We start from the raw sequence: 12,690 nt of genomic DNA on the forward strand, positions 1-12,690 counted from the left end.
GTTTTTGAGGTAGGTATTCTCGGTATATTAATCACTAAATTCCACCTGACTTCACATGCCAGTGATACTCATTTGATCAATAATCAGGGAGCAGAGAAGAGACCACGAGTTACAAGTTGTGCTGGACACACCTTAAAGAGGAGTGGGAGAAAACTTCACTGAATTTAAAACTGCTCCATACCAGGGTTCAGAGGCCACTTAAAACTTGCTACCAAAATACAAAATACCAAATGCCTGCTGTTGTCTATAACTTATTGACCCCCCCAAACACACATCTTGGTGAAAGAATTAAGTCTTTGATATAATTTGTCTTCTGTATAAAGCCATCCCACACTTCTTAAACATGAGGAAAGCTGGCCTTCTTGCACAGACCAAATTTTCCCACTGTGCTGAGAGAACAGCTGAGGCAGAAGGTACAATTGATTTCCTCCAGTTTTAAGAGCTAATTGCTCTGCAAACTTCAGTACTCCCAGTTGTACGTGGCAATACAAATTAAAATTTGATCCATATTGGATACATACAGAATCTATTAAAAGGACTTAACATATGCAGCTGGTCAATTATTTACAGTGCATTTTCAGATGTGAACAATGTTGAAGTATCAAGCTACATGGAAATTCAGAGGTTGTTTAACTAGCCTCAGCTTGTTAACCTGCCATTGATATTAATATGATAAAGATCAACATATTTTAGTAAACAAATTTTGCTTTTTTTAATGTTAAATTGTTTGGTTAAAAACAAGGTTATATGACTCTATCTTGTGACTGGCTGCTAGATAAACTCAGCTTGTTAGTTAACACAGGAGAATTACTTAATTTTGTAATGTACTTCTAGGACACCTCATAAATAGAACACAAAAATTAACTAGGTTTTATTAAGATCCCTACCAGTTAAAGTCACCCCATGTGAGGATGCAATAATTCCAAGAGGTTCTGAAGAACATATAGAATCAAAGCAACTGAAAAAGACCAGTATTTATAGCAGTATCTATATTATGTATATATATATTTATAGCAGTATTTATAGTATGAATATAAACATATACACACCAGTATTAAGCTCTGGTCTCAGCCTGAGCCTGTAGGTGGACTAGAGCAAACATAAATCTGTAGTCATGCCTTTGCACCTTTGAAACTTCAGCTAAAACTATCTCAATAGCACATTATACAAAATATGAAAGCCTTCTATCATACTGGGACAAAAAAATGTTGAATCAGTACATAAATTCCAGATTACAATACTAAGGTGTCATTGCACGAGTTAAGCAAGCAGAACGAGCAAAGTGCTTATTTGGCCATCAGCAATACACTGAATTGGAAAAAGAGAAACACAGGAAAATCACGGAAGTCAAAGTAAAATTTTATGTTGCAGTATTTGATGATCTGGACTCCTCACTGAATGCACCCTCAGCAAGTCTGCAGGCAACACTAAATTGGGCAGGAATGCTGACATGCCTGAGGGCAGGAAGGCTCTGCAGAGGGGACTGCACAGGCTGGATTGATGGGCTGAGGCTCATTAAGGTGAAGTGCCAGGTCCTGAGCTCCAGGCTTGGGGCAGGGTCTGGAAAACTGCCAGGCACAAAAAGGCCTTGGGAGTGCTGGTGACAGCAGCTGGACATGGGCCAGGTGGGCAAGGAGGCAAAGGGCCCCTGGCTGGGGTCAGGAACCGTGTGGCAGCAGGAGCAGGGCAGTGACTGTCCCCCCGTGCTGGCACTGCTGAGTGAGGTACCTCCAGTGCTGCTGGGACCAGTTCTGGGCCCCTCACTAGAAAAAGGACACTGAGGGGCTGGAGTGTGGCTGGAGAAGGGAACGGAGCTGGGGAAGGGGCTGGAGCACAAGTGTGATGGGGAGCAGCTGAGGGGGCTCAGCCTGGACAAAAGGAGGCTCAGAGGGGACCTTCTCACCCACTTCAACTCCCTGCCAGGCTGTAGAGAGGTGGGTGTTGCTCCCTCCTCTCAAGCAGCAATCAATAAGACAAGCAGAAGCTGTCTCAGGGGTTTTCAGGCTGCCCAGGGCAGTGGTGGAATAACCATTCCCAGAGGCATTTAAAAGACATGCAGATGTGGCACTCAGTGGCAGAATTTGCAGTGTTAGGTTTACAGCTGGACTCAATCTTAAGGGTCTTTTCCAACCTAAACAATTCAATAAGTCTATGATTAAGCAATTCTCATCTCCACATCTCCTCCCACGCCCCAGGAAAGCTCAAGCCAGATGAGGGAGAGACATGGAGGGGGTCAGATGCATATTTAAGTATTAGCTGCTTCCTTTACTGCTGGATAAATGATGGGAGAACATTGCCAACAACATTTATTCTTCCTTAATGTTCAAAAGCATGAAAAAACCCAACTGTTCTGACTGGCTTTTTTATTTCTAGATGCTCCAAACTTTATTTGAGCACCTAAAACATCAGCATACAGTTTGAGCACCTTGCATTTCCTTCATCAAGGTCTGTCATAAGAGATAGTATTATAAATATTTATCAACCTCAAATTCCAACACACTTCTGGGATAAATTCCCTGGCAGCACCTTCCTCAATAAGGACAGGTAGATTCATTCTCTAAGATTTAGCATTTATATGGTTTTTTTATTTTGGGTTTGGTTGGGGTTTTTTAACCCCTCTATTCACCTGATTCTCCTTCAGGAGATATCTAATGATTTCTTATGTACCAGGTAAGTGAGAATCACACTCTTAAGTCATTAATGCAATAATGTCATTAAAAAGACATTTGGGTCTCCTTCAGCAAAAACCACAGACGGGCTTCATTCCTGACTGCTTCGTGTGTGCAGCCAAAATGGTAATAAAGATTTAACACCACTTTTGTCTCCCTTAGGAAACACTGCTCTTGATTCCCTGGCTTGCCTGTAGTCATATCCATCTGTTAGGATGGCTTTATGCCCACTTAAAAACTGGCATGCCAGTTTAAGAAGGACATAGGTGTCATCTGAGCACAGATTTAGAACAAAGCCTTAGAATAAAGCCAGTGAACAACATTCTTTCAATGAGGAGAGACTTCTGATGGTAGTCAGTGCTCAATTAAAGCACTGAGGTTCTTCACAAAGGACATCTGTTCACAACTGCAGTGATCTTTCTATCACAAGTCTTCCCTCTTCCTTATTTGCCATTTCTCTGTTTGCTGGGAGCCCAAAATTGATGAATTTAAAATATTTTTAATGCGTTGCTAAATCTAAATTCCAATTTCACAGTTTAGATCAGAGCCTCAGAAAGGGAAGGTACCCCAGGTCACTTGCAGAGTCTGACAGCACTGTCAGATGCAGATCTTTTTGGCCTCCTGGAAGTTACTTTTAACATAGAGGAAGGAGAAGCACAGCCCCCTTGCTGGCTGTTCATGGCTCAGCAGCTGAGGCAGGACACAGATCCAGCATGAACACTCACAGCACCTCCCTGCAACCAGGCACAGCCTTGGGAACACCTTGAGGCTGCCAGGTGGGTTTATCTCCAAGTTCCTCCACTCCTCCTGGGAGCTGAGAGCTGCCAGGGATTCCAAGGCAGCCAGAACTTCCAACCCTGCCACTGCTGGAGCCAGAACAGCCTTTTCAGCATTCAGGGCCTTTTGCAGCTCGCAGTCCTTGCAGCTGCCAGCCTGGAGCACAGGCTTGTCAGCACATCCTCCCTGGCACACTCAGATCTTTAAGGTCCTTTCCAAGCCAGGCTATTCCATGTTTCTATGAATATTGATGAATTCCAACTTGCAAGCTTCCCCATTTCAGTTAATTCACACACAATGTGTGTCCTATCAACTGCTGTAATATGTCTTTGTTCTCTCTTTTCTACTTGAAGTATTTGTAAGCTGAGTTTTACACGTACTTTTAGAAGTTTGTTGTTAAAACCAGTTCACCTGCTTTGATTTAGATTTCCCTCCATACCACAAGATTTCTTAAAAATGTAACTAAAAAAATGCCCTAATGGGTCAAGTTTAATAAAAAGTTGCCAGTAGCAATACGAGCATGTCACTTCCTCCTCCATAAATAAAAGTAATGGCTTTAATCTACATATGTTCATCACAAATGTATGCAGATAAATACCCAGAGATGTGCTTATGCCAACCCTATCCATATCAAAATATTGCAGGAATAAAACTGGCAAAAAAATGAATACAGGATTTGAAGTGATGGTTTAAAGGTAACGTACCCTTGGGGAAAAAAGCCAACAAATAAAAAAGCTAAATACAAAAATCAAGACTGAATCCAGAGGAAAAAAATGTGGGTTTATGGAGAACTATTTTAAAGGAATTTAAAAGAATTTATGAACAGTGGGTAATTTCAATTTTTTCCCTGGGAGCTAAAAACAGAGGAGTCATTAACAATAACATGCATTAAAATCTCCTATGCTCAAACACTCTACAGTGTTGAGAAGCTGTGTTCAAAACAGTGGAGAAAGAAAAATCACAGAAAAAAAAACCTGACACAAAAAAAACTTTGGCTTAAGAACTTATAGTAATAAACTCTAAGATTATAATAGTTAAAATCAATATCTATAATTCAATTCTGTCCAGAATAATTAAACTGAAAGATGTTTAACCAGAAATTAGGGCTCCTTAGATTTCTTTTTTTTTTTTAAGCTTTTTTCTTAACAGTCCTGAAGGTAAGAACAACACAGCAGGTCAGCAACATGTGATAAATAAATAATTGTCATTCGTGAAACAAATGGGTGATTACATCAAAATAAAACAAACGGACTGTAAAACTTAATTACACCCCCATAAAGAAATAAAACAGACCCTTACAAGGCCAAGAGGCCTAAAACCTCCTTACTATCCTAAGAACAAAATATGGTAGAACTTTAAATCTTTAGGTGCCTGTTCATCCAAGAATTCATGAATTATGACCTGTTGTGGAGATAACCCTTTTAGCTTTAGCTGTAACAAAACCCATATATTAAATACTTACCAAAAACCTGTAGAATGTATATGTATATGATATAATTAATATGCATGAAGTAGCTAAGATAAATACTAAATGTCCCTTGTAGTAGGCGTGTAGATTTGGGAAACTGGTCCCCATTTCTGTCACCCAGCCAGCTGCTTGCTTTTTCCATACAATAAACTATTATTCAAAAATTTATAGAAACTCGAGACTTTGTTTATCACAAACACAAACTCCCAATAATTTTTAGGTAGTGAAATTAAAGTATTTCACAGGTAGCACTCAGTAATGTACATGACTGCAGGGGAATCAGGTGTGTGCAAGCACCTATCTTGTTTAAACAAGAGTACAGGGATGAAAATAAAACCCTGTAGTCTCAGCATTTCTTGTGGCACGTGGCAGTTTAACCCCTGGTGCTGACATATGTCTGCTGCTGCTGTTCTCCCAGAGCCAGCAAGTGGTTGGCATATGCTGAACATGCCATGGCTGTGCCACAGCCACACCGAGACAGGACCTGCATCTTCAGCCAAGACATGGGAACTCTGTTCCCAGCCCTGCCCGTGACCATCTGTGTGACCCACTTAATGTTCTCTGAGCAGCTCTCTCAGTGCTCTGCTACAGCACAAACCCCTCAGCAGGAAGGGACCACGAGGGAACTCCAAGTCAAAAGCAGCAGTATCAATAATACACATATTTATCGTGTGTCAGAGCATTTTATATTCATTTCACACCCATAAAAAACAATTCTCCCAAGCTAACTCATTTAAAAATTTCAGCATAATGTCAGTGAATATTCAGTGGCCAGCTTAGAATGAGCATTTACCTCCAAATGCTATGAAATCAGCAACACTAAGCACAATAAAAACTCCATGTGATTTGTAAATAGCTATGTCTTAATTTGTTGATCTCTCAAAAATGGAGAGAGGCGAGGGAATCTTGGCAATAGGCTTCATAAAAACAAACAAACAAACCAACAAACCCAACAGCAGTGATGCCTCAAAGTATTTTACATAGAAATTAAGCAGTTCTAACAAACTTTTTCAGAAGAGGGAGAGAATAATCCATTAGATCCCACTATACAAAGGGAAAGATTCATGACAGGAGGCAGTTTCTTACATAATGAATGAGACTCTCAGATCCCATTAGGGGTGCTCGTACAGGACAAGAAAACTGTTTCTTGCCCTCTGGGATTTTGAAACAAAAAAATGTCGAGTGATTTAAAAGAAAAGTGTCAAAAATTAAGATTTCTTGTCCTCTGATCAAAAAGGACGTGATAGTCTTGAGACAAAACAGCACAAAAATCTCCTCATGTGCTCACACATCCTGTTAGAACGTTCCTAAATGTTACGGGGAAAGCGCCCAAGCAGCAAAACATCCATCATCCTCCACTCAGCCACTCAAACACCTGAACCACCAGAACCTCTCTGAACTGTGCTACAGTTACAGAGCAGGAACAAGAAATCAATGCCTCCACAAAAAGCCTGGCAATGTAATTTAAAGGCTTCTCAGAGTGCTGTGGGGCCTTTGGAGATCAATCACAGCAGCAGGACCCTGGAGCCCGTCGGAGGAAATCACTCCATGCCATGAGCCTGCAGTGAAAACCTGGGAATGCCTGGGAATGCACACCAATAAATTCAGTTTGCCCTCAAGGTTTCCAACTTCGGGTTCGTGTGTAACTTATTTAATAAAGACAAATTTCACTGGTTTTTTTTTTTTTTAAATGATATTTTTTAAAAGACCTTTGCATGTTTTCACGAGTCTGTGAATGTCAACGGGTCAAAGAACAGAAATGCCAGTGTGTGGAATCCAATGGAATTATAAAGACAATACCACTGGGAATGGATGTGAATTAATTGAACTGGAACTGTAATGAACTACATTGAAAGACACTAAATACTAAAATCTAGAGGAAAAATGGATAATCTGAAACAGGCACAAATTAATAGACTTGACTGTAATTAGCAATGTAGTTAAATATATTCCATATTCATGGCAGAAAAAAATACTACCTGTTCCAGATAAATGTGAACTTTAGCTAATGATACTGTTGGCAATCTCACCTTAATTATCACTCTGGATCCTGTTCTGTGATAGACTACATGTGCTTTCACTCCTGTAAATCACCTTCCAGCTCATTGAGTGCAGTAATGAATCAGGCCCCATCTACACCCTACACACAGTTGGTTCTTTACTCAATTAATTTTAAAATCAAATGTATTAAATGCAGAGCAAAAAAAAAAAGCATCTTTGGAATTTTCTATTTTAAACCACAGCAACACAAAAAAAAAAAAAGATTTGTTTGCTGTTTACTGTGCACAGTATTACAATAGCACAGGACAGGGACATTTTCATACCACTGTAATATTAAATTACTTAATTGAGTCTTTTCACATTCTCCAGTGCCTGCACTTCAAAATGTTGTGGACTTTTCCTTTCAGGGAATTACAACCCAAGGGCTGAAAACAAAACACGAATGCAGATAATCAAACAATATTAGTTAGGTAAAACCCACCCTGCAATTATTACAAGGATGATTTTCTGCCATTGGCAATGTAGGTGCAGGTTGGCTGAAAGGAAAGGCATAAAACTCCTTACCAAAAAGAGAAACTCCATTATTAAATGGCCCAACAGATACTTGGGTAACACCACGAAGGCAATAGTAACATTTTCAGCTGTGTTAGAGGTAGGACAATTTCATGGGATGGTCTCAGAAAAAGGAAAACATATTTGCAAGAGTCTCTTTTACCCTGTCTTGGTTACACTGAAGATGGTGAAAAAGGAAATTGTCAGCTTCAAGCACTTTAAACTCTAAATAACAGCAATTCTAAACCCTAAGATGCCAAAAAGGAGCTGTTTTATTCTGTCACTTCATCAAAATACTGAAGGATGAAATCTTTACCTGAATATTTTCTAGTTAGCAAGAATACTCTCTGGTTAGCAGTACCATGACATCAGCCGTGATATTGTTAAAACAATATGTCACAACAAAGCTAAAACAAACTGGGCAAGTTTTAGCTTTATTTTAAAATGACTTGGACTCTGTTTTGGACAACTGCTTCAGAGGACTTCTCTTGTTTTAAACTAACACATTGGGGAAAAAAATCCATTTCCCCAGGCTCCTCCAAAAAGAACATCTAAGTACTATTATATAATTATATACCAAGTATTACATTTAAAAACATTTTAGGGTAGATCTTGGAAATGGAATCATCACGAGCATATGAACAAGCTGCTGATCTCTCCATATTATCAAATGGATACACTTTAACTGTCCATTATTAGTGCTAGTTTGGATCAGTGACTACTCAGATATCCAGGATACAGAGGGAAGCAGCTGGGCTGGCACATGGGTTGGGTAGGAAATGCTGCCTTCATGCTCTCAGCTGCTTGGGTTTGCTGTCAAGTGTCTGATGTGAGCAAAAAATAGCAGAGAGGTTTTGGACAATACAATTTTTTAATCTACAAATTCAAGACTTAAATGAACCCACTAACTACCTGTCTGGGGAAAATTAAAATGTATTAATTATCTGGTCAGCAGTATGCAAAACCCACCATTTATTGGTTTTATAAAAGGTCCCCAGAATTCAAAACTCCTCTTAGCAAAATTTCTTATTCATTATTCCCTAAAAAAATGCAGAAACAAACCCCATGTACCCTTTTTAGAATTCACAATGTATTCTGAGGCAGGCATTTTCCACGAGACAGCAGCTATATATTTCAAGACATCAGACAAGCTGCATTTACAAGCAGCCAGCAATCTATTATTATTATTTATCTGCAGGCAGTAAAAGCTTTACAGAGTAGTTTGCAGTAACAGACCACAGCTAAAGGAAAGGCTTGTTAAACACATGAAACAAGCACCACACCAGGCAGACCATAATGGAAGCTTTTGGGGAATCCAAACCCCCATTCTTTCATCTTCTGGACCATACAGGGAGAGGGAAAAAAGGAGGAAGACACAAGTGAACAGAACTGTGGAGCATACAAGTTCTTGCAAGTTCAACTATTTTCCTTCTGAATCTTCATTAGGGCTTTATTCCTCATTATACAAGCATGGGATGTGCTGTCCTGACCAACCCTCCTGATCCATGAACCAGCAACAATTGGACTCCAGTGAGACAAGTTTCTTACAAGAAAAATTACTGAACCAAAAAAAAAGAAAAGGTTTATAGCTTACACTTAATTTCTCAGTATTACCAACAGTCAGGGTGACTGACTGAATTCTGTAAGCTCAAGAGTTCAAGAGAGTGCATTATTTTAACCCAAGAGTTTATCAGTTTTGTGAGAGAATCTTTCTCCTTCTGGTCTAAATGCTACCACAAGCACCAGAGATAAAATGATGACTGGCACTTCTGATCTTAGAAGCAGCAGCAGTAAAAGCAACTGGTAATGCAGTGATTTATCAGAATCTGCTTGTAAAACTGAAATACAGCCAACTACCAGAGAAAACTGTGAATATAGAATTAGGAGTGTTTGCAAATTAATTAGTTGGATCTGCTTTTAATAGCTTGGATCAATGTCTGGAGATAGCTCAGCTGTAGCTACTTAAGTTTCACCAATTGAAGCAACTGTGAATCTTACCTATAGTTTAAAAAAATCACAGCTGATGACCATGAAACTATTAACATAAACACAGCTCAAAATAATAACAATTGAATCTAAATAATTAAACCAATTACATTATTTTCTCGATATTTTTATTCCAAGAAATCTATACTGGTCTCAAAACACAGCAGATACAGCTAATTGTAGTTAAAGTTTAAAATACAGATTTCAGTCTCAGTAGAGTGCAACACAGGCCTAAAAATAAAGTGCAGTTTTTATCTGTCCTGGCCAGTTAGAACTGCATCACTCTTCTGGCAGCACAATGAGATGAGCAAAGCAATCCCCTCTCAATCTACTAGTAGTCAGGACTATTTGCTACCCACTGTTGTACAGTCAAGTTCCTGGAATGTTATCTGTGAATTGTCAGAAACTGAAACTCTGACAGAACAGACACCAACATTCATCTCTGGCAGAACAGACACCAATATTCATCTGATTGTCCTGTGCCTTTCAGGTCCTGAAGGTTTCTGCACAGCCAGGAGATGCTGAGGGAGAAACAAGTCAGCTGGTCCATGAGAGAGGAGACAGAACACTTGACACTGGAGATGGAGTCAACCATGGAAAACCTGGCTTCTCTACAGAATTCCTTCAGCAAAAATTCCCTTTCTGTGATAATATGAAGGAAAACTAAGCACAAGGCTGATAAAGACTTTTCAGTACCATTAACACCCCTGAGAGTGGAGAAAGACACTAAGTTCTGATAAAGGTTAAGAAATATCATAATCCCTGTGACTGGAAGTGCTGCATTGCAGCTGAATATACCCCAGCACAAGGAGATTTTTTGTCCTCTTCCCAGGCTTTATATAACAGCTGCGTTCACACAGTCCCACTTCATTTCCCTATTTCATTATAGAAATTCAAATGGGTTCAAAGGATGTACAACTCACCCACCTAAGCACTACATCACAGGAAAACCACACTCAGAGTTCCTGTGAGCCCCACCTGCCCCTTGCTCCAGGCTGGCAACCACACTGTGCTCAAGAGCCATCCCGTGGGAAGGGATGGATCCACTCCAGAGCTCACACTCCTGCCATTCCCACTCCCTCTGCACTCATTTCACTCCATTCCAAAAGGTGAACTGCACAAAACACAAGGCACCCATCATTTTCACACCTATTTATTTGAAGCCTCGAAGGTATTTTATATTTACCTCGTTTTTTAAAGAGGTTGCTGCGGACTATTTCCTTCATGGACTGCACCTTCTGCTTCTGGAGCTTCACCGGTGGAATGCAAGTGTAAAATTCATACAGGAGCTGGCTGCATGCAAAGGAAAAGTGCCACAAACATCATACAGAGGAATTCAAATTCATCATGTGTTAACAAAGACAGAGAGACAGAGCAAAAGGCCGTGTGTTTCTAAACATTTATCACTTTTTAATACTTACGTTTACTTGTATATCACAAATATTGACAAGGGACCAATATCCGGTTACAAAGAAAACTTTCAAGAGAAACAAGACCAGGATGAAATAGATTTTGGCCATGATTACAGATGTTTACTACTTTCCCTTTACTTTATTACTTTCCATTTTTTTGCGTGGTGGAGGTAATTTATCTTGGTCTGACAAATAAAGATCCTTTTTCAAACTGCTAAAGTCAGATTTGTTTTTTTGGAATAGAGTCTGCTGTAGGGAGTAGGGGGGAGAAGAGAAAAATAAAAAATAGATTGTTCCACTTGCTTGTTTTATTCACCAAGTTACTGTGTAAATATTGGGGCACCATAATGAACTCTGGCATTATTTAAGTCAGGTGACAATTCACTGTTAAAAATGTGTGCCCAGAGTTGTACCACTCTCTTGACTAGTGACATAATTGATCTTTGCTGACATAAATTGACCCATGAGGATTCACTGCTGACATCTGGGAAGGGTTCAAAAGCTGCTCACCTCAGCAACTTGGCATCAAAGACCATTTCAACATCGTGAAGAACCGAGGGGATGTACTTCAAGGCAGCCACCTGGAGGGATGGATGGATGTACAGATCATGGCAATAGATGTTTACATGCACATAAACAATACAGAGCACACAAACAAATGCACACGAAACAAACTCATAAATTTGGACTTCTTTCCTCAGGCTGAAATTTTACATCACATTTGAACATGATTTTCGTCCCAGAGTCAACAAAATGGCCCTTATGCTGAGGACATGCAGAGGAACTTAAATACAATATACTAAGTAGATCATACTCTCTTTGCAGAGCAGTGGAAGGGTTAAGACTGTCTTTGTAAATAATATTCTCTTTGCAGGCTACTAAAAAAGTGTCATTATGATGCATATATGTAAAGCAAGCACTGCTCAAGCAGCTCTTTGATCATACTTTTTATCAGTTCCACCCCAGAATGTGCCATGCAGGAGGCAGAAGTCAGGAACAGTCACCTACCCACCCCAAATCTACACTTCCTAGAAGAGGCAACTTTCAGGCTCCAAATCTTTATGGTTAATATCCATAAAGCCCAACTTGCAGTACTTCGTTGTGCAGTTTTAGGGTGTAAATTACTACTAACATTTCACTGAAAAATAAGGTCCAGTGATGTGAAGTCTTTTATTATCAATCTGATAGAAGCCTATCCAGGTTCAATACTTCTCTGTACCTCTACACAGCAAGCTTCCTGTCAAAAAGTTAGTCTCTTTACTCAGGGAAGGGAGGTTAGGATAAAGACAATCAGAACACAGCTTCCTTTGGCTCTCATTTAGACCTTTCAGGCACCACAAAGATATCATTTTATTTATATGAGCTTCTACTGTAATAACCAATTAAAAAAAAAATCAAAAGAACTTTTAAGGACTTGATTCAAAAAGAAAGAATTTAGTCTGCAGCAAGGGTGTACACAGGATTTCAAAGTGGCTCAATGCTGGCTTAAGATACCTTCAGATAAAGTCATCCCTCTTCAGATCTCAAACACAAACCGGGAAAGGTCAAAGGAGCGTTTAAAAGCCGTTGCCACTTCAACAAAGAGATTGTATCTTCTGCTGATCTTTGCCATTATTAGTTCCTTGAAGCAGAATGGGGGGGGGGGGGGGGGGAAACGTTTGGGTGTTTTTGTTTTTTTGGTTTTTTTTTTTTTTTTTTGGGGTTGGTTGTGTTTGTTTTTAAACAAGACTGTGAAACCCCGGGGCTGTTTAAAATACACAACTGCGTTGGGCTAGAAACTTATCCTGGCTCCACTTCTTATTTCAGCAACGTGCTGTTCCTCACT

At 39.7% G+C, this 12,690-nt stretch overlaps 1 protein-coding gene across 1 annotated transcript in view; it reads right to left on the reverse strand.

Moving 5' to 3' along the window:
• Positions 1-12,690, reverse strand: part of DOCK2 (dedicator of cytokinesis 2) — a 164,253-nt gene that overhangs the window by 108,267 nt on the left and 43,296 nt on the right. Inside the window, exons 24-25 of the mRNA XM_064671560.1 lie at positions 11,376-11,446; positions 10,640-10,746 (exon numbers count right to left, since the gene is read on the reverse strand). Of these exons, the coding sequence (XP_064527630.1) occupies positions 10,640-10,746; positions 11,376-11,446 (178 nt within the window). The remainder of the gene's footprint in view (positions 1-10,639; positions 10,747-11,375; positions 11,447-12,690) is intronic.

This window comes from Pseudopipra pipra, chromosome 15, assembly GCF_036250125.1.
Source record: "Pseudopipra pipra isolate bDixPip1 chromosome 15, bDixPip1.hap1, whole genome shotgun sequence".
NCBI lineage: Eukaryota > Metazoa > Chordata > Aves > Passeriformes > Pipridae > Pseudopipra > Pseudopipra pipra.